The 23,101-nt window shown below is 44.7% G+C and overlaps 1 protein-coding gene across 1 annotated transcript in view; it reads right to left on the bottom strand.

The window, feature by feature from the left end:
- The window catches only part of FOXO1 (forkhead box O1), a 69,655-nt gene extending 48,605 nt beyond the window's left edge, over positions 1-21,050 (bottom strand). The window contains exon 1 of the mRNA XM_080929374.1: positions 20,302-21,050. Within this exon, the coding sequence (XP_080785500.1) occupies positions 20,302-20,913 (612 nt within the window). The 5' untranslated portion in view covers positions 20,914-21,050. The remainder of the gene's footprint in view (positions 1-20,301) is intronic.
- Between the last annotated feature and the right edge of the window lie 2,051 nt (positions 21,051-23,101).

Here is a 23,101-nt window from a genome sequence, read left to right as displayed (position 1 = left end):
TACTTAACGCTAGAGAACAGTACAATTCAAAATGGCTGATAGTGTATTTTGTGGACATACCACATTTGTAAAGAAAACAGTCAGGCCCTACAGCACAGTTCTGTAACCTCTACACTTAGGAGCCGAGGCAGAAATGTCTCAGGTTCCAGGCCTGCTTGAGCTAAAGAGCCAGACCCCATCTCAAACAATCCAAACAAAAATATATAAAAAAATAAAGTTATAAAGAAAGTACTTACTACGGAAGTGCTAGAGACTTAATTCTGAGGAGTTCGCTCAGTCTTACAGGTTATATGACAATTTTAGAAATTGTGGCTCCATGGCTGTGTGAATTTACAGTAAATTTAAGGAGGCGTCAGTTTTCTAGTCAAGTGGTTCAGGGTAAAGTCCCCTCACTTTACAACTTTTCTAGCGACACCAGAAAGACTTACTGTGGTCAGGGTATCTGCCACACAGGGCTCAGCAATTGGACTGGTTTCTGGCTACAGAATTATGAAACAGACAAGTAATAATGGCCTCAAAGGCATTAGTAAATGAACAGTGCCATATTCAATAAATTAAAATATAAACCTAAGAAGCTGAAGAAAAACCAAGTATGTCATTTTAAATGTAAAAATCGATGGTGGCTTTGGTCCCAATAAACCAAAATACATACACATACCCTCCTCTTACAGATGCACTGTCAACATCTACTGAAATCTGAGCCTCTACACCGAGTCACACCCTTCGTGATTCTTAACCAGTCACACACCTTCCTAGATGAGCATCTGGCATAGTTCTCACCTACAGCAGAGAAAAGCATGCAGGGCTGGAAAAGGTGAGTTCAGCCCCTGCTAAGTTTTGTTCCCAGCACCTAGGAGGAAGCTCACAAGCACCCTCAACGTCCAGACCCAAGGGATCCAATGCTCTCAGCAGGCTTCTGAGGACTTCACATTCACTATGGCTATCAGAGCTAACTGCTAACTGGACTGTGAGTAGTCAGTACCACTCCCAGGCTGAGCAGACCCTAGCGACCATCCTCTCTGCCTAACTGCAGACACAATGTTACCAGATCCCTTAAGCTCCTGTTGTGGTTTCCCTGCCTTGATGGAACTGTGAACCAAACATACCATTTCTCCCATAAGTGCTTGTGTCAGGGTCTCTGTCATCCTGGCTAGCCTAGAACTCACCGTGTAGACCAAGCTGGTCTAGAGCTCAGAGGTCTGCCTGCCTCTATCTGAGATTACAGGTGTGTGTCACCTTTAATCAGTGTTAGAGGGCAGTATCCTGAATTTTATGACAAATAAGGAAACCTGTCTCAACAAAGCAAAGCAAAGCAAAACAAAAACAACTTGCTAGGAGAGGGTGGGAAACACCTTAGCCCAACGCTCAGAGGCAGAGGCATGTGGATCTCTGAGTCCAGAGTAAGTTCCAGGACAGCCAGGACTACAGAAAGAATCCCTGTCTCAAAACAAACAAACAAACAACTCTAACAAACTTCACAAAACAAAACATAAAAGGTAAGGTAGAGTCATTTTATATAAGCAATGTTCTGTAGAACGACTCAAAAGAGTCCTGAATTTTGGAAGTCTATTCAGGAAAAATATGCTTGGGCAGGGCTCAGAAACAGGGTCTTACAGAAACCCAGACAAGACTGTGACATCCAAGCAGCCACTGGCCCCTGTCACACAATCCCCCCCCCCCCCCCATGTAGCTTTCAAAAGAAACTTATTTAGCTAGGGAGACTCCCACCCAGAATATAGACCATACCTTATTCTAATACACAGGTGACTTTGGAACCTTCCAAGCCAGAGCCCCACCCAGGACCTGCCGAGCAGCAGGTCACTTAGGTTATCTAGACCCAGGGTTCTTATCCATGCAAAAGGAAGATAGTACCATTGGATAAAGATGAAAGCAGCACTCAAACACTAGACATGGATGGCAGCTGTGCTGTCCTTACCCCTAAGGGTTGTCTTCCTAAGAAAGTTCATTCCAAGAACAAAGTCCTTTCATCTCTACGTGCTAACGGTTGCTATTCATCTGCCAATCCTTCAGCATCAGTGGGAATACAGATGAGGACGCCGCTGCTACTGCGACGTGACAGTCAAAACATGAATTAACAATCCAGAAACACAGACTCATCAGTGAGGGAAATACTCCGCTCCACCTTTGAGCAGTATCTATCTGGTATAGAAATCGTAAACCTCAAACGATGACTTCATCATCACCCAATGCCAGGAACATTTCTCCTCAAAGTAAAGTCAGTAATCCAAAGCTGTATCAAAGTACTTTTCATCTGTTAGCATCTAGTTAATGCTTAGAATACAGCTCAGGACCATGGTATCTACTCACCAAGCATCAAGCCCTGTACTCAATCTTTAGCACTAATAAGGAAAACAAAGCAAGCAACAAATAAAAATCCAACAACAGACTATAGTCATTTAGCTGGAGAATCCACCAAACTTCTATTGCCAGGCCCAACCCTGGTGCCCAGGCCTGGGAATCACAGCTACTGGGAAGGTTAAGACAGGACAATAATCAAATCCCAAGGCCAATGTGGGGACTATTAGTACAGATTAGGTAACTGATTATCTAGACTTCAATTTTATCTTATCTTAGAATCTTTCTTTTTAAATTAAGTCAGAGCCTTTTCTCTAGGATTCCAAAGATAACTTTTCTTTCTGGTAATAGCAACCAAGTGGCCACAATACTTCACACAACTACAATCGGTTTAAGGTCTGATTGCTTACTTACTACGCTGCACATGCTAGGCAAGTTCTCCCCTACTGCACTGCTTAAGTCTCTGTCCTCCATCCCCACCCACTTGCTGAGATGAGTTTGGTCTCAAACTCCGATGTTCAAGTGATCCTCCTGGCTCCGCCTCGAGAAGGATAGCACATAAATAACCTTCCTCTTTCAGGTATTACCCAACCCAACAAAGGTTCCCTTAAACCAAGAAATCAAAGCAGCAGAGGTGGTGAAGTACCTAATCTCAGCATCCAGGAGGCAGAAATAGTTATGCCTGTGAGGTCAAGAACAACCTCAACTATCTAGTCAAGTTTCAAACCAGTGAAACCCTGTGTAAAAACAAACCAACAAATAACAACAAAACCCGACGGGGTACAAGAGTACCCTTAACCTACTTGTTACAGGATTGAGACAGTATGTCTGTGTAGTCTTGGTTATTCTTTTGGTTGTGTTTGATTTTATGTTCCATAAAATACTCTTAGTTTCTTTGAATTCTACACCCAAATATTTTGGCTAATACTAAAATGCATGACACAGCATAATTACACAGCCTCTTGGAATATCTCAACTTGTCCTACCTTATTTCTCAGTATTAACCCACCTTACAGATGAGCATGCTGCTGCTGTTGCTGCTGTGAAGAGACTGTCAAAACATGAGTGATATGATTAGCAATCCAGAAACAGAGACTAAGACTTCTAACATTTACCAAAAACTTACAGCTCTGAGGGAAACTCTTAAGAGTATTATAGAAAGCAAATTCTATTAGAAATTCTGGTGGTTCTAATGTGACCCTAACAGGTTTTGGAACACCCCATCACCTTTGGTCCAAACACCTCCAAGCATGCTTTGGAGATGTTGACACTGGCTAGCCAATTATCATTGCTCAAAATTATAAACAGGAAAAGGCAGAAGGCAGGAGTCTGAAATACACACCCCAACATCAAAGCTCCCAAGTGGAGTGACCATGAGTGAAGACTGTTGCCTCAAACACAAACAAAAGGCCTCCGAGTGAACGAGGCCAACGAAAAGCAGCATGAGAGAGAGCAGGATCCAAGTGGAACTGGAGGAAACCTCAAGCTAAAAAGACCTGCAGGTCAAGCAGGTCACATGCTTGTGATCCAACACTCCAGGGACAGAGGCAGGAGGATCTTAAGGGTGTGCCCATGTCCTGCAAGATACACCAGGTAGAGTCCTGAGTGGTTGACAGGAGCGAAGACCTCCGGACACTCGAAATACCATTCACAGCCAGCCATGCTCCAGCCATGTCTTCTCACCACAGAAACGATCCTTGGACTTCACCCCAAAACAGGCAGTACTAACTCCCATGACATTCAAGCACAGAAAACAAACTCCCTGGACTGTTGCCTCCTTTTGCTAATGTAAGAAATTTCCCTAGTTCATTGGCCTTGACATTTTAGAGTTCAGAAATAAATGCAGAGACAGACAACACAATCCATCTCAAAGTGTTCTCTCTATTAAAAAAAAAAAAGTTTGGGGTCTTACATTTTGATGGTAGTAATCAAGTGTTCTCAAAGGAACTTGTGGGACTTCAAACTGGTCAGCTAAGAGAAGAAAACTCAGCTGTCTCGTTCCACTTAATGGGAATCAGCAAACTCAATGTTCCTATTCCAAAGCAGGGTGTGTAGAGGGTAATCCGGAGAAACACATCAATGTCGTAATGCGCTTTTTTTTTTTTGCTTTTATTTACTGTTTTGGCTAGTATTTTAAATAATTTTATCTGCACATTTATGTATCTTGATCACATTCACATACCTATTACCTACAGAAACCCTTCTTCCTTCAACTAACCCTCTTCCTTCCAGAACTCAGTGGGAGCTCATTTACTAGCCCACAGGCAACTTGCCTCAACAGCCCCTACACAGGGAAGAGAATGTCTCCCACTGTGTTTGTTTTTCTTGTTAATACAGTGTAGAGATAGGTTACTCTCAAAATTCTCCAAGTGGTCAGCCAAGCAAAAGATATACTGCATCTAATGATTAAAAATATGTTCAAAAAGTAACGAGAGGAATACACACACAAAATAAATAAGGAGACAGAGAGATGGCGGGGTGGTTTACAGCTCTAGCTCCTCACAGTGGACCCAGGTTCAGTTCTCAGGACCTATAATAGGGCTAACTACAGTCTACAATTTCAGGGACCCAAGGTCGTCTTCTGGCCTCTATGGCACTAGGACACACATGGTGCACAGGCAAAGCATGCATGAACATAAAAATAAAGCTAAATTGTTAAGATAAAAACAAAATAAATCCTGTTCAAGCCCAGTAGAGTGGCTGACATCAGTAACAAACCACTAAGGAGGCTAACGCTGGAGGGTCCCCCCAGAGTCCAGAGTAGTCTGGGGTACATAACTGATTTCCAAGACCCTATTGGTAAAGTAAAAGTCCGTTCCAGCCACCACAGTGGGCCATGCTTGTAATTCTAGCACCTTTGAGGTAGAAGCAGGTGTCTTGTCACGCTCAGCTACACAGAAAACTGGACACCAAGACGAGACTACGTCTTAAAAAAAAAAAAAAAATCAGGAGGCAGAGGCAGGTGGATCTCTGTGCATTTGAGGCCAGTCTGATCTACAAAGCAAGTTATAGGACAGCCTGGGCTACACAAGAGAAATCTTGTCTCAAAACAAAACAACCCATTTAACCACTCCACTCCAGGCCATCATACTTTGTATCAGAGTTGGCTGGGTAAGCTTAAAGCCCTCACAGCAAACCCCATGACCTGGGGAACAAGAGGCAGCGGCATGGAAGATGCCCAGTCCGTCACCGTCTAACTGTACTAGTGACAGTGACCATGCTGCTATAGTGTGTATAAACTCACACTAGCAACCAGCCTTGGGAAACGCCATTTACTACAGATCCACCTAGATTCTACTCAACGCCTAGAGGCTGACCACAGAGCATTCCACACTCAGCAGGCAGCTTAAAACAAAATGGCTGGTCTTAGGTGATGGTGGATGCCCCAGAACCACCCACACTTCCTTCTCAAAGCACTTTAAGCAAACGCTGGCTTTGTAATTTTTTTTAAGACAGTAATTGTAGAATTCTGGCTTAACAACTTAACAACTTTGTGTCTCCACTTCTGGATATTTAAATTTTAAGAAAATTTTTAAGAATAATTATTTATGGTGCTTCTGATTAAATTAGGAAGCAGGTGTAATTCTGTGGTGTAGTAGCAAAAACCAGCCCTTTCTTAGTTCTTTCACCACTGATAGTAGGCAAAGGTCTGGCAAAACTATCAGCAAAAAGACAAATTTCAGTTCTTACTGCCTTATATATGTACATATACATGAATACAAAATAGTCCAAGAACTTTATCATTCCAAATCAAAGAAAATAAAACCAAATATAATAACATTTTTTTTTATTCTGCACTTAACCACATATTTTTCTTGTCTCAAACTTCTGTAATAGATGTCAACCCGCCAGACCCAGTAATATCGTTAATACCTGCCTTATGCAATCCACATGTATGCTCTCCATCCCCGTCTTCCTCCACCTCTGGTTGAAAAGTCAAAATATGTTATTCCGCCCTTGCTATTATAGAAAAAAAAAAAAAAAAGGGAATTCCACTTAAATTGATGACTATCAGACTCCTCCTAGGCAGGATCCCAAATGCTATGCCCTGTATTTGGACAAAACACTACCAATGTATTTATAAATGGAATGTGAAACTGTAAATCCAAAAGCTTTAAGCTTGCGAAAAACTGTAAGATTAGTTAGGTTTTTGCAGCCTATTTCAGAATGCTGTCCTGGGACTACCCAAGCTTGTTTGCTTAGGTACAGTGGGTTTTTTAACCTGATGTCCTCTAAAAAAACTTACAAAGACAGCTGCAGCTTGCTTAAGGCCACAGCAAAGGTAAAGATGTCTGTTCTCTACCAAAGTAAGCTTTTAGCAAAAGGCTTCTCAGAGCTTCCTAAGTGTACAGTCATCAAAGCAGAACCCTAGGGAATCAACCCAGAACCTCACAAGTAGCTTCCAACTAATGAGCCACAACCCTACTCAACCCTAGCTGAGCCCTGAAATAATCTTAACAAGTAGCTCAACACACCTTTCCAGACAACACAAAGGGAAGTAGAGGGACTTCATTTGCAATACTGGGGTGCACTCAGGTGCCAGGCACAGCCAGGAGTGATGCTGTGCAAGTCTGGGCTTTAAGCAGCAAGCAGGAGGCCTACCAGAACTGCAGAGACCCAGTTTCAAAATGGAGACCAAATAGAAAGTAGCACCTCAAGCAGCATTCTGGACCACTGAGAGAGCACTACAGAAGCACTACTGTGTGCAGTGTTGTCAAAAATGAAACAAAGGAGAGGGCCACACTGCCCTGACCCCGTCTAAAAAATAATAATCTTAAAGCTTTTGTAGCAATACAAATCATCCCGATTTACCATCGTCATGCCAAGAAACTGACACAGAGAGAGAGAGAGATAGAGAGAGGGGGGAGGGAGAATATGAGAATAAAGTAAAGGATCTTTCACATTTGATGTATGCAAATACCATAACGGCTGGAGGAGAAAATTACATTTGAATATGCTGACTGAAGGAGACCCACTCAGTCACACATTATGGGGGAGGGGCTTTTTTATTCATTGCATGTAGATTTTATGATACATAGATTTTTATATTTACCTATTCAGAGAGTACTATTTTCTATTAAATTTAAGATACAACCAGCTAGCAACCCAATCCACAAACCACTTCAGTAGACCTTTGCAAGTTCTGCCAGAGTCTCGATCCTTGGCATCCTCGCCCCACCCCCAGGAATTAGCCCTGTAGAAATACTCGCAGGAGCAAGTGTAGTAACTTGTCTTGAAGCTGTGGGGCTTTTGTGTTAAAAGCACAGTAAGGACTGAAGCCCGGCCCACGATGCACTCTCACTTGGGTGACTGTAGCAAAGCTACAGCGTCTGGTAAAGTTACTGTGCTTGAACACAAACATTCCTCTGCAGTCCTTGCAACCCGATACTTAGGTCATGGGATAGTAACTAAAACTTACCAAGAGACAAAAATCCAAATTTTAACCATTACTAACTCAAGAATCTGCCAAAAAAAAAAAAAAATTTCTAGTTAAACCATATCCTTTGATCTTGACTCCAAGCAACAAAACCGGCCCAAGTATTTGACACTTTTAAAATGTTTACAGGGTCTGTTTTCACACTTTCAAAGACACGATATTTGTAACTTTGGATATTGAGTGATTCTGTAACTTCTGTCCCCTAATCAGAACTCAGATGGCAGTGTCCCACAGATGCAGAATGCAATGTCGTCTAACTCCTTCTTTTGCCACCTTGCAAAGACCTTTTATGTGCGTGACAATGACTCACTTAGGCGGGAAGGCTTTCTCCCTTGTCCACTTGCACAGCAGACTTCCAGTGCAACGCACTGACGGGGAAGACTGTAGCTTTCCAGATTTAAAACAGGAAAACAGAGAGGAGCAGCGACTGTTCAGAAGTTAAAAGCACCAGCTGACTGTGCAGACGACCCGAGTTAAATTCCCAGCACAGGCAGTAGCTGAGAACTAGCCATAACTCCAGTCCTTGGGGGGTCCGTGCCTTCTTCTGGCCTCTGAAGGCACTGTACGCATGCAGTAAAATACACATAAAACTTAAAGGGGGGCTTTAAAATGTTTAAACAAAAAACATATAAAAAGGAAGGAAGAGACTAGAGAGAAGGCTCAGTGGTTAGAGCACTGACTGCTCTTCCAGAGGTTCTGAGTTCAGTTCCCAGCAACCACATGGTGGCTCACAACCAACTGTAATGGGATCTGATGTCCTCTTCTGGTATCTGAAGACAGCTACAGTGAACTCAAACATAGCAACAGTGTACTCAAACATAAATAAATCTTAAAACAACCAAAAAAGGGATAGGGGGAATCCGAAGGAAAACTAATAAAGAGGAAAAACTATCTCTAAGCCTCAGCTAACTCCTCAAAATATGGGGCAACTGAAAAGATAATCTTTATTTTCCCACATAATTTAAACCAGTTTCCCTTTTCCTGTCTCCCTCCTTATCTTCTCTCCTTAGGCTCCTCCCAGGCTTAAGACCAGAATTTGACTTTGAGGATAATCAGCAGGTACAACAGGGAGCCTGCTGTATGAGAGCAGATGTTAGGCTCACTTAATTACCTCTCCAAGTGTTAACTGGGAAACTCAATAATGAAGATACCTCACAAAGCCGAATGAGTAATTTAACAACTTAAAAGATGGGAAGAGACAGGATTACAAACAGAAAAACAATTTTTCTTCTTCAGCTGAGTACTTAATAAAAGTTTCTGATCTGATATTAAGTAGAAATTTACAAAACCATTACCCATTTTCCAGATTTGTGAGGAACAGCAATTGGGAAAGTTTGTGTCTGGAAGCAGATCCCTCCTCCCCCCCTTACCCTTCTACCCACAGCTTCACATAGATGAGTTGGGCTGTTAAGGTCCTGGATGTGTCATTAGAATCAGGTTTTAACTTAGGCTGCACAGAATGACACAGTGTAATTAAGACAAATATCTCATCAAGGCAGAATGTCCTGACCCGCAGAGATCTAAAGTAGCTGAAACTAAATCACTGTGAGAAACGGGGCAACCTTAAAGTTTCCACAGGTGCCCAAGTTGGGCTTCCTGCACACAGCAGAATTCTCATGGGGATTTTGTTGTAGACAAGATACTAGAGGTGCCACTCTCTCCAAAGGTAGGTGTGCCTTATCCCAAAAATTAAAAAACTCACCTAAAAATGTCAGAAGTGCAGAGATCTTGGTAGAAAATGTCCCTCTCCCCCTATGATCTACCTACAAGCTGACGTCCACTTCCCTCCCAGAGTAATATCCTATACTTTTTCCCACTGCAGATTACAATCAAGGAGACAAAATGAAGGGTCAAAGATACTTGAGGTAGCTCTCTGTTTAGAGTGAAGGAGTGGGGTGGGGTAAGGGAACAGGTGGAAATTCCTAACTGACTAGATCTAAAAACAAATACTCATTCAAGCCTTTCAATCAGTTGATTCCCTTAGCCTGGTATAACAAACCATTATGCAAGCGAAGTGAACTAGTGTGTTCTCTATGTGGAAGGTAACATACACATAAAAACTCCCAGTGGTGAGCACTTCCGGTTGTGCCCTTTTAACTCTCTCCCATTCCCTAGCAGGGTATCTTCAAACAAAACAGTATCTCCCAGCACTGGTATCAACACTGCCAAAGCAGCTTCACCCCATTGAAAATGGCTGCTTTGTTTTAATCATCTCTATGTATGCCTTTCTGAAGCCACTCTGCTACATGTAACACCAGGTACTGGGGAGGCTGAAGGAGTCTTTCAAACCTGAGACCCTGTTTCAAAAAAAGAAAACACAAGAAGGACTGGGATGTGGCTGGTGGTCAAGTGCTTGCCCGGTATAACACAATGGTTAATCACAAACTAGTCAGACTTCTCTGGTATTCTGAATGTATTTAATGTAGTCCACTGGCATCACTTTGGGTCATCTGGCACTATTCTGAGGTTTGGTCTAACCACATTTAACAGCTTTAGTACCAACTAAAACATCTCATTCTTACATTCAGGCTAGTGGATAAAATGATACACTGTAATGTGAAAGCTATCAAAGACATCTATCTAATTGATCACTCATGCATTTACAGCTCACATTTAAATTATAAGGCACTATTAATTCATGCAGGATTGTAAATTCCACACAACCAACATAAATTTATTTTGAGGTTGCTAACTTCAACCTTTCCACCCAGGTATGGCAGCACACCTGTCAAACTCAGCCTTAGGAGGCTGATGTCAGAAAATAAGGGACTTGAGGCCATTCTCAGCTACATACTGACTTTGAGAACAGTGTGGCCTACATAAGACCCAATTCAAAAGAATAAAAAACTTTAAAGGAAGAAATAGGGGGAAGATGGGGGAGGAAGAGGAGAAAGAAGAAATGTCTCATTTTTTAAAAGAACAAATATTGGTTAGGCACACTCAGGAGGCAGAGGCAGGAAGATTTCTTCAGTTCAAGACCACCCTGTGGTCCACAACACCCAGGGTTTGTTTCACAGAGAAACCCTGTCTCAAAAAACAAACAAACAACAAAAGCAATAATCTTTAACATATAGTCTCCAAAAATTATTAAGCGTTAGTAATGGCTGAAAGAACTTCAGGACAATTTAAGAATTGATAACTATGTCCTAACAACTAAAGAAGACATGTGTGTCCAAGACAACCTAGAGAACAGAGTGAGAAGAGGGGGCAATGAGGACAGGCAAACAAAGCTAGACCTGAAGAAGGCTCACACTGAATTCATGAGGAAACCAAAACAAACAGCTAAATAAACCTGTCAGTGTGAAGAGTCATCAACAAAAAGCAGAGGCGGGAGCTAAGACATGGAGTAAAGCATCTGGAGAGAACATGGGAAAGCTTGGGACACTATGAAAGTGTCTTACCTTCAACTTAGAGGCATAGAAAATAGTTCCAATAAAATCATTGGAGAAAATGTCCCAACTCTAAAGAAGAGACACTCCTTCAGGTACAGAACCCCAATGGACAGGACCAGAAAACAAACTCCCAGACATCATTTAAAGCACTGAAGGCACAGAATGGAGAAAGGATAGCTCAAGTGGAAGGAGAAACAGGTCCAGTCAAGAAACTGGCCCATCAGGGTAACGCCCAGTTATGACAGGAACATAAAGCCAGACACCCCAAAGGTCTTCCAATCAGAAAGAACCTAACTGTCAGCCTAGAGTATTATACTCAGCAAAGTTAATTTTTTAAATTGAAGAAAAATTAAATATTTCCATGATAAAAGTGAACTGAAGGAATCTGTGAACTTTAGCCAGCTCCAAAGAGAACAAACACACCCAAGAACTCACAAGAAAGACAATGCAGAGAAGAGACACTTAAAGGGCTCCAAGCAAATAGAACTGAAAAACGAGGAGGAGTAACTATTTTAATACCTGACAAAACAGACTTTAAATAAGAACTGGTCAGAAGGAATATGGATGATCACCAGGATACTACAATTCTAGACATGTATGAACTAAACTCCTGCACACTCCACAAAAGACACAGATAGAGCTTCATCTAAACCCTAGTAATTGTGGGTGAGTTCAATATTCCATTCACACCAATAAAAGGTCAACTAGTGGGCTTGAGAAATAGCTCAGTGGTTAAGAGCACTGGCTGTGCCTCACAACCATCTGTAACTCCAGTTCCAGGGGATCCATCAAAGCTGACATGTGCATGTTGTATTTCTCTGTGTATGTAGGCGAAGTATCCATACACGTAAATAAAATCAATCTCAAAAAACCAAACAAAAAAGGTCATCTAAAGTTAAACAGAGACACACATTAAGTAACGTCACAGACCAAATGGACGTAACTGGCATTTACAGAACACCCCACCCAACACTAATGAATAACTGTGGGTTCTGAGTGAGAAATGTCCCTGAATTTAAACACTTGCTCCCTAGGGAGGTTAGCAAAAATGCCTCCCTGAGCACATCTATTTCATCAGGGATTGAACTGTTTGGAAGGTGTAGAAGGATTAAAGAGTACAGCCTGTTCCTAGAGTAGGTGTAGCCTTGTTGGAAGAACTACAATGGAGGTGGGCTCTGAGGTTTCAAAAAGCCCATGCCAGGTCTGTCTGTCTGTCTCTCCTTGGTCATGAGGTCTCTTCACAGCAATAGAACAGTGATTGCAACAGTTCCCCAGCTGGTGGTCTGTGGAGGTAACGGGACCTGAAGGAGATAGGAGTCTTTCTGGAGGAAGGACATCAGCAGGCATGTGCTTTTGAAGGTGGCTTACGCCACCCCCTTCTGTTTTCTCTCTTCCTGTTTGGAGATGCTATGTCACCAGCTATCTTCCTGTTGGCTCCTGCAAACTTTTTTCCCTGTTACCATTCCTCCCATGATCAGCTTTACCCTCCTGCCAATGTTGGCAGAAACACACCTATCATAGTTTTCTTTCTATCTCTGATAAAAGACTGACAGAAACCTACCTACACAAGAAGCCAACTGAGGGGAAGACAAGGCAGGGACGGCAGACAAGAACCTGGAGGAAGGAACTGAAGTGGAGTCCACTACTGGATATTGCTTACTGGCTTGCTCAGCCTGCTTTCAACACTAGGACCACCCACCTGCCCGCGGGTGGCAGCACCAGTGGACAGGACCCACCATATTAATCATTAGACAAGAAAATGCCCCACTGAGTGGCCAATCTGATAGATGAATTTTCTTAATGGAGGTTCCTTGTTGTCAAGTTACCTTATTTTGTATAATGCTGGTAAAAACTAACCAGCACAAACCCTGTCATTAACTCCCCGTTCTCCATGTGCTCTCACAGCAACAGAGACGTAACCAATGTGAATGCACAGCCTTTTCTGCAGCCACGAAGCTTCCTCCAAAACCAATCACATATTCAAACATTAAGCAACTCTTAAACACAGAAAACTAAAAATAACATCCTATAGTCAGTCTATCAGACCACAGAAAAATTAACAGCAAAAGCAACTGCAAAAACCATACAAACTTATGACAACCAAATGACAACTGGGTCAAGAATAAAACTGAATGAAAATTAAAGGCCATCGTAGCAGAATCTATGATAAACAGCAACGACAGAACTAAAAATGCCTTTATAAAAAAGCAAGTGATCCCAAGTAAGAAACTTGACGTGCCAGAAAAACAATCAGGCTGAAAATACGACAGAAATTAAAAATCAATACAAAGTCAAATGAAGATTAAGATTGACAAATCTTTAGCCCAACTAGTCAAAATTCTAAAAAACCAAAATTAATACAATCAAAGGTGAAAAAGAACACTTTATAAAGCAATGGCTGAATCTGTAGCTACATAGGACCAAAGTTAATCCAAGATGAAGTATATAATTTAAACAGAGCCATAACAAGGAGACCATAACAGACTTCCATAGTCAGACCAGAAGAATTAATGAAAAAAAGACTATTCTGCCCAAAGCAATCTACTAATTCAACATAATCCCCATCAAAATTTCAAAATAACTCAACCAAAAGATGAGAAATAATCTCCAAACTTGTCAAGAAACACAAAGAACCCAAGATGGCAAAAAGAATCCTCAATAATAAAAGACATGGAAGGTCTCACCATCTCTGATACCAAGTTATGAAGCTATAGTAATAAACAGCACGATACTGACATAAAGAGACAGACAGACAGACACACTCATCAGCAGAACACAATGCTCCTACAGCCAACTGATTTTAGACAAAAAAAAAAGGTCAAAACTACACAAGCATCTTCAACAAGTGGCACTCGTCAACTGGATAGCTCAGTGTAGAAGAACGAACCAGATCCTCAATCTGAACAAAGCTCAATCCCCAACCATCAAGACCAGAAACCCCGGACATGGTTAGAGGGAAGTAGGATTGTTTCAACTTAGAGGCCCAGAAAAAGACTGTAGCATTAAGATCAACATTTAATAAAGAAACTTCATGAACTAAAAACGTTCTGTACAGCAAAGGACACAATCATTCCAAAAGAGGAAATGGGGGAAAAAAAAACATTTTTAGTAACTATTAGACTGACATAGGGTTAGTGTTTAGAATACACAAAGAAAAAAAAAATCAACACCCCCCCCCAGAAAAGCTCTAAACACAAAATACAGAAACACTTAAAATTTTGAGTATAAAACCACAGAGTTCTCAAAGGAATACAGATGGCTGAGAAGTAGTTTTTAAAATGTGTGACATCCTTAGCAATCAGGGAATGCAAATAAAACTACTTTGAGATTTCATCTTACTCCCGTCGGAATGACCAACATATACATACATACACATATTGACAAGAGGCAAACTACAGCTGGGTGTTAAGGTATACAGCTGTAATGCTGGTACTTGGAGGCAGAAGCAGGTGAATTTTTGAGTTGGAAGTCAACCTGGTCTGTAGTCAGTTCCAGGCCAGCCTGGGATACATATCGAGACAGTGTCTTAACAAAAAGAAAGAGTGCAAACTGGGACATCCACTATGGCAAAGAGTGTGGTTTCCTCAAAAAGCTAGAGACATCTGTTATCCATGTCCACTGCGCAAATCCACAATGCCTAGGAAACTCGACAGCCCATACCGTCCCTGATGAACAAAGCAAATACACAGTGGAAAAACATTCAGCTATAAAGATTAATTAAATTAGAAACTCACAGCTAAATGATGGACCTGGAAATAATGTCTGAGAGAATGCTCTCTTTCCCATGTGACAGCTACCTGTCAATCTGCAGGTGGGAGTGTTTAACTCGGAAATCACAGGAATCGGGGAATAAGCAAGGGGCCACAGAGGGTTTAGATTTCAAGAGGGAATGGAGCTCAGACGTTCGAAGGCAGACAGGGAAGTAACAGTGTCCGTGGTAGGAGGGCAGGGTAGAGGAGGGGACACAGGGAAGGACGATGAACAGGAGACATTTGAAAAAGCAATACAGAAACCTACTACTGCAGATGTCTCTTACAAACACACATATAGACATATAAAAGACATTTAAATGATACTATCCTGTAACAGCAGGTGGCACAGTGCCTTTCCTAGATACCTAGGCTATCAGATAAGAAACCCAGTGCCAGGTACCAACTACCTCACATCAAATTGTTGGTCAGCATGATCCCAGAGATGCCCCTTCCCCTAAAACAAGAGACTAGAGCTATTGCTGCTGCTTTTAATTACCACCCAGAACTTGTCAGTAAGACTCTACTGCTAAAGACACTACATACCTAGGTCACAGGATGTGAAGAAATCAAGCCGTTCCTACTGGCTAGCTCCATAGTGCTGGGAGGCTCTCTATGCACACTATTAGCAGAGAAAAGTCTTATTGCGTTCACACCTAGCTGTGAAATCTGGAAGCTAAAACAATGGCTGGCCTGGCAAGTATTGGCATGAATAGTATGGAAGCTACCAAGCACTTTCTCACCAGAGTTAAAGCCTGCTTCTCAAAATGGAACGCGTGCCTGGCACTGGGCCAACCCTATGGCTGGCTAGGTCATGGCCTCTAGGGAAGAATCTAGAATTATCATCGTGCTAAATGAACATACTAATAAACTGTCCTCTAAGTAGATTTGCTCATCTCTGACGCGGGACAGGTAGTAGCCATCGACAGTGAAATGGCTGTTTGCTGAGCATGCCAGAGCAACACAAGGTCAGCCAGTCAAACACCTCAGCAGACTAAGTGCCTTCCTTTACCACCACCCCACAAGCAGCTAGGATGGGGAAAGTACTGGGGAAATCGGGGGGGGGGGGGGGGGGGGGAAGAGGCAGATTTGGTTGAAACCTATACACACATGCATGAAAAGTCCTTAAGCGATACGAAATGCAATGAAAACGCAATGAACATGGAAGGTTCTTCCTGCTGTGAAAAAGTTCATAGGTGAAAATAGTGTTCTCATACTTTTCAGATCTGGTGCTTATTTTCTATTGGGGAGAGCGAACGGGCTTGCTGTCTATGGTGTTCCAAGTGGGGTTCGGTCCATGACTTGGATTTCTAAAATGGTTTAGCACTTAACAAGACATACACACCTTAGCTCATTCTTTCTTCATTTCCCTGCCCCCACGTAGTTATATATACTTATAGTCTTTCTGAGGGCTTCGGCTGAATATAAAAATGGTTTTAAGGCAATCTGTGTCCAGGAAGAGAAAAAGCAACAGAGACTAGAAATGGGCCGGAGAGGTACCTCGGAGGTTAAGAACAAGTCACTGCTCTTGTAGAGGACCAAGGTTTGGTTAGCAGTACCTACATCATGACTTACAACCATTTGTAAGTCCAGTTCCAGAGGCTCTAACACCTTTCCTGGCCTCCACGGTGGCCTCCACACAGTACACTTACAGTAAGGTGATGATCTTAAAAGTAATGAACTAGAAGCAGGAAAGATACCATCAAGTCCGGTCCACCTCAGAGGCTCTCTTAACTCAATGGCCACTGTGTAAGATATAACAGCCATCCTCCCAGTCAGATTTCTGTAGCTACACTTTCGGTAGGTATGTTAAAACACGGATTTGAAGATTATAGATAAAATTAAAGAAAATACACTACCACTATCATTTTACTGATAAAAAAAGAAATTTCTCCCAAAATTAGCAAGCAGCTGAGCTAGTTCATTAAAAAAAAATAAAAATTCTAAAACCCTCTTTAATAAATCTTAAATGTTACAGTCAAATAATTTTGTTCCTGAAGCAAGGTCTCAAATACCCCAGGGCATATACGGCTAAAAATAACCTTGAACTTATTCTCCTGCCTCTACAGGCTATGATCAGCAGCATACAACTGCACACAGGGATAAAATCCAGGACCTCCTGCATGTTAGCTAGGCAAGCACACTACCAACTGCTATACCCCACCCCTAAAACATCAAGAATTCTACCAAAACAATAAACAAGAGTCAACTCAAAACTTTAAAAAAGGAAAGAAAGGAAAAAGTACTCCTCACACGCTACCTCCCAAGCTTTAGAAAGTTTTCTGTAGAGAAAACCGGTCCCGGAAATGAAGTTTCATTATTTACAAATACTGTGCCATTTACAAGATCCCAGGTTTTCCACTGTCAGGTTCCACTTTGTGTCTTACCTCAGAGCTGCAGAACCTGAGCTCTGGTCTCAGGCCCCAGTATAGAAAGCCTGTGTTGCACCTGGGAGGCAGGTTCCCTGGAGCCCAGCAAAACTGTGAGTGCTACAGTAAGACCCCAGAGACTCACACACACATGCATGCACAGCGGTTATCAATTTAAGACAGATGTCAGAAACCATGTCCAAAACCAGGTAAGGTACATGCTCAACACTTCTCTAAACACTGAACGGTTTTTTTCTTTCCTTTTCTTTTCTTGTTTGTTTTTCCTTTTTTAATTTTTCTTTTTGGTCACAAGAGCTCAAGTAAGTGGCCCAGGACACATCAATGGGATGACATCTAATTTACAATCCTCCAGCCTCCAATTCCTAAGTGCCATCACTAAGTATCACTAAGCCCAACTGTAAAATTTTAATTTATCCTCCGTAATGTTTGGCGATGTATACAAATATGTATCATGTCCCCATGTATGTGCACCAGTACTGACACGATCTGACACACCCTGTTGATTATACAGCGTGAGGGACTGAGCCCTGCTGGTTAGGAAACCATTCTACCACTGAGCTACATCCCGCTTTCTAAAAATAAATTCTGGATACTAACAGCCTTCCAGTTACTATGTCCTTTGCAAAACTGTCAGATTCTCAGGCAAGCCCTCAGAAGCACACCATGAAACAGTTCGATTAATGATTCACACAGTTTAATTACTAATTCTCAATAGCTCATCGCAGGAAACAGCCTATCCCAACGCTGTCACTCCTTACTGCTCAAACATTATGCATTGTAGGATTTCAAGTGTAAGTCATAATACAGTTTCTTCCTTTATGAACTCTCAGATCTGAGAGTGAAACTTAGTTTTAGCAAGTATCATAACTCATTCTTATGAAACGTTAACCAGGAGACTAGTTATGAGTTACAACCGTTTAGGTTTCTTCTTAAAATACCCCTTTACTCAAACTGAAAACCGCTTGCTGTCATTTAGCTGGCACCGACCGGTCTTCCAGTCAAGCATCTCTGAAGCAGTGACCTGCTCCCTATCCTAAGGCTTACCGGCAGCAGCCAGCGGCTCCACTTCTCCAAAGCCTGTGCTTCTAGGTTCTTGGCGCCAATGAGAAAATAATTTTAATACATAAATCATCACACTTACATATTAAGAAATCAGAAGAATGAAGTAAAATACTAAAAAGATTTCAACATAACCTCTTTTTCTACGAACTAATTTCTAAAACCAAGTTACAGTTTTAAAGAGCATCTTCACAAGACCCCGAAAGGCAAAACCAAAACGACCTTTACCCTTGAAGCAAGGCACTCCCACAAATCAGGCGGGCTGTGTCCCTTTCCAAGACATAAAAGAATGGTGTCAAGTACACAAGGTACTCCGGGTGCCCAAGGGTTTAGGTTTTTGTTTGTTTTGTTGTCAGTGGCAAATGCTTTATGTAACAGCTGACCTCCATAAACAGGTAAAGCACTCAAGTACTTTAAAGTCAAACGTTCAGTAAAATTGGATTTTAAAGACAATCATTATTTTTTGAATTAGAATATGAAAAATAGGCAATTTGCTTCTTGTTCTTGAACACTTGGTAATATTGCAAGGGTAAGGTCTTGTATATATTATATCTTTAAAACACACTGTGGTAGAAATAAAACAAGCCCTGGTTTTTTCTTCAAGAACTTTTGTATGAGGTGAGTAAGTTGACCTTTAAGATCCTTTAACCACAGGGATTGAGAGTCTGTGAAACCACCTTGCTCACAATCACGAAGTAAAGGCTAATCTCTGTTCTGCTGTACAGCCAAGACCAGGAGGAAGAAAAGCTATGTTCCAACCTGTGACTCTGTGAAACTGTCAGCCAGGAGTGGCCACACCTCAAGAGGAACTTCTAGGTAAGATTCTCTCCTCCCAAAAGGCCCTAGGCCCTTATACCACCCTAATCCCCAGAGGGAGGAATGCCACAGTCCACACCGAGTCACCTCAGTCTGCCCTGCCACCTTCAGAAAGGTAAACACGGACCTTAAACACCTAATTTACAGCCTCCAGTCCTCCCAGGCAAAAGGTCTTTGGCAATTTCCCAAGTGAGTACCCCACTTAAGACTTCTACCAAATACTCACTCAGGGCTTCTATCCTTGCCAGGTAGCTCCATGCTTTATGGTAAGAAAAAATCACTCCCCTAAATCATGAATAATCTGGTCACACATAGCAGCTCCTTGGCTTTCAATTAAAAGCCTACCTCCCCAAGCCAGCCCAACTGTGGAAGCCCTTCTCTGAGTGCAAGTGTGGCCGCCCAGCCTGGAGGCACTGGCCCTTTAAAGGTTCTGGCTTCCTGTACTCCCGGTCCCTCCCCTCCTCGCCAGCTCCCGCCCCGGCCAAGGGTCACACTTGAACTTTAGGTTGCCCAGAGTCTAAAAGCCTTGGCCACCCACTTGCGCGCGTCAGAAACCGTACCCAGCGAGTGGGAACGCTCGACTACCCGCTCAGACCACTTTGGATAAAACCAAATTTGCCCCGCCATCGGGGAACCTTCGGCAGCTGCTGGCCCGCACAGCGCTCAGCCAGCTGCGCGTTTAGCTATCCCATCGGCTGCGGGAGCCCCGCGTGTGCTTGTGCGTGGGGGAGGTGTCACCAGTGTTCCCGTCACCTCCGCGGTCGGGTCGGTCGGGAGAGTGGGTACGCGTGTGGGCGGAGGAGTCGCCCGACCCCCTCGCAGGTCCCGAGAGTCAAGCGGCGAACCCTTCGAAGCGAACCCCTCACTCCAACAACTAGCTAACTTTCACGCCTGCTCTGGCATTTCACTCAAGTTCCAAACAAGCCCGCCCGGGGTCCCTCGAAAACTCCCTCGCCTGCACCTGGTCCAAATCTGGCTCCAGGTCTCGGGGAAGCCCCCGCCACACCTGCCATTTCTCGCCCGCTCTCTCCGTGCGCCCATCATTTCCGGGCCCCCGAACACCCACACTGCCGACCCTCTGCTGGCCCCAACACATCACACACACACACACACACACACAGGACCGCCCCGAGGCCGTTCACCTTCCAGCCCGCCGAGCTGTTGCTGTCGCCCTTATCCTTGAAGTAGGGCACGCTCTTCACCATCCACTCGTAGATCTGAGACAGGGTGAGCCTCTTCTCCGCCGAGCTCTCGATGGCCTTGGTGATGAGGTCGGCGTACGACAGGTTGCCCCACGCGTTGCGGCGCGACGAACTGGTCTTGCGCGGCTGTCCCGCGAGTGGCCCCGCGGCGGCGGGAGGCACCGGTGGGGGCTGCGACAGCGGCCCGGCCGGTGGGGGCTGCGGCGGCGCCGGGTGCACGCATCCCGCCTCGGGGCCCTGGAAGTCCCCGCACAGGCCCCTGCTGGCAGCAGCTGCGGCCGCCACGGCCACGCAGCCCGGTGCCCGCGCGAAGTCCTCACTCTCCTCCAGCAGGCTCAGGTTGCTCATAAAGTCGCCGCTGACAGCGGACGCCGAGGCCAGGCTCGCCGTGGCGTCGGGGTTGGCGGCCGTGCCGCCCGACGGCGCCGGGCTGGAGGTGGTCGAGTTGGACTGGTTAAACTCCGGCCTGGGCAGCGGCCAGGTACAGGAGCGCTGCCGGGGCAGCGGCTCGAAGTCCGGGTCGGTCTCCACCACCTGGGGCGCTTCGGCCATGGTGCCCCCCGCCCCTCCCCCACCAGCAGAGAGTACCGGGAGACGCGGCCACCGGGGGCGCGGATCGGGCGATTGGAGTGTCGCTCCGAGATTGGGGGCCGCGGACCGGCGGGCGCACGCCGGAGCGAGGCGCCGCGCAGCGGACGGACGCGCCCAGAACTTAACTTCGCTGGGTCACCGGTGTCTAGAATCCTCCGAGTTCGTGCCTTGGACGGGGCACAGACCAGGCCGCGGAGCCCGGCAGCTCGGACGCCACGCTCCTGCTGACAGGGCCGCGGACGCAAAGGCAGACGGGCGGACGCCACGGGCCGCGCTCTCTTCCCGCGGCCGCGCGACAGCGGCGCTGCTGCCTGTTGAATGTGGCGGCGGCGGGGACTGCAGCGACTCCGCAGCCTCCCGTCTTACGGGATCTGCAGCGGCTCCCCGCCCGCGGCGGCGCGCGCGCCGCCCCGCCCCTGACTGACAGGCTGCGCGACCAATGGACGCGCTGAGTCTCCGCCTAGGCAGCCAATGAACACTGTCCTGGGAGGGAGCTGCTTGCCCTCGGGAGGCGGCAGTAGGTTGGTGGGGGGCAGTGGGGTGTTTTTCTTTCTCACACACTTTTTTTTTTCAATCTCCGTTATTATTTTCTGTAATTCTCAAGTGTTTCTGAGTCTCCGGCGTCTCAGTGTTCGGATTGCTAGGAGGCAAACCAGCGTGGAGGCGGCGACCATACTTTTGTTTACTACAGAGTGCAAACGAGTACTCCAGGCAGAGCCCAGACCCCGACTCGGGGGATGGCGCGGGGCCGCTGCGCGCTCCCGGACGCGACGTGGGCGGTGGGGCGCCTCGTGGATTCCACTCAGCCCGCTCCGCCCACGCGTCTTCGCGGAGCTCTCGGGAAGTCGGTGGGGTTTGTTTTGGAGGAATGTTTTCTTAAGCTGGCATCTGCCGGGGCCGCCCGGGGCGCGAAGATCCTCCGGGGAAGACTGGTAGTTCTGCGCCTCCCGACCCCCTTCCCACCCGACCTGTGCACACCTGCAAGCTGAGCCTTTGCAGTTCGGTCCAGCCCCCAGCCTCCAGTCTTCCTGAACCCCGGAGAGGTGCGGCGCGGGGAGAAGACAAGACTGTTGCACAAGCACCTAGATCTAGTAGCGCCTCACATCCGAAGTGTTTTATGGGAACCTCTTTCCTGCCACGGGAATCTCTTTTTTTTATTTTTTCTCCTGAGGTCTGGAGTGGTGGCTAAAGGGTCAGAGGAGAGCGTTTAGAGACAATCTTATCACTTTATTACACCTAGTTAAGTTTGGCTGGTTGCTTATTTGTTTTTTATTTAGAATGGAAGCGATGAGGTGTTGAAGTCGCTAAAGGAGATAAGCCCCAAGTGTTGAGGCACAGCTGTTCCCTTCAGTTCTTTAAGCTCCTAGTGAGAGCTCCCAGACTTGGGTATCTCACACAGGTTCAGCAGAGCCAACACGGTAGAAAGGCAGTGATCCTTTTAGCCTTAAAGAGTAGAAGAAAATGTTTCCTCGCTTGATTTTTCTGATTTGCTTTCTCTTTTAAAAAGAAGTATGGGCGGCATGTTCTTCTAATGACCGGGATGCCTTAAAATTGAAGATGCATATTAGGGTTTTAAATATGTCCAAAAAGACAGCTCCTAATTTCTTGTTGCTGCTCTATGTCACTCTTCCTTCTTGCGTGGAGTTTTTCTAGGTAAAATGAGGCTCCAAAAGAAAACCAGACTTCTTTTTCTTTTCCTTCCACTTTGCCTCCAGCGTCTCTCTAATCCAGGCTCCTATTCATAATCCCTTTTTCGAAACGACAGAGGTTGGACTACAAATTTTGGCTGATGAGGTCTTCTTTGACAGCCGCTGGGAGACTTGAGTAAATGGGTAAGCTTAGAAAGGACCACAAAGAACAACCCTCTACCGCTCCTTTGTAATCACAGTCTGCAGAGGTGGGCCCACAGTCAGACGGCCGCACCCTGCAAATAGGCGGAGCACTAGTGGACCATTCTTGGCGATGAAATCCAGCTGTGAATTTGGTCTTAGCCTGATTTCTATTCCGGTTTCTCGGGGACTGTTCCGATGAGAGCATTTGGTTAAAGGTGTTGTCCTGAAGCTTTCCCCAAATCTTCAAATTCTCTAAGGTCACTGTCCCCAATTGTTTCTTTAAATATCCTAGTATAGGCAAGTGGTACAGCAAAGAC

This window comes from Micromys minutus (genome assembly GCF_963924665.1).
Source record: "Micromys minutus genome assembly, chromosome: 15".
Taxonomy (NCBI): domain Eukaryota; kingdom Metazoa; phylum Chordata; class Mammalia; order Rodentia; family Muridae; genus Micromys; species Micromys minutus.
Note: the sequence above shows the minus strand (reverse complement) of the source record. Positions and strands in the feature narration are given on the sequence as shown.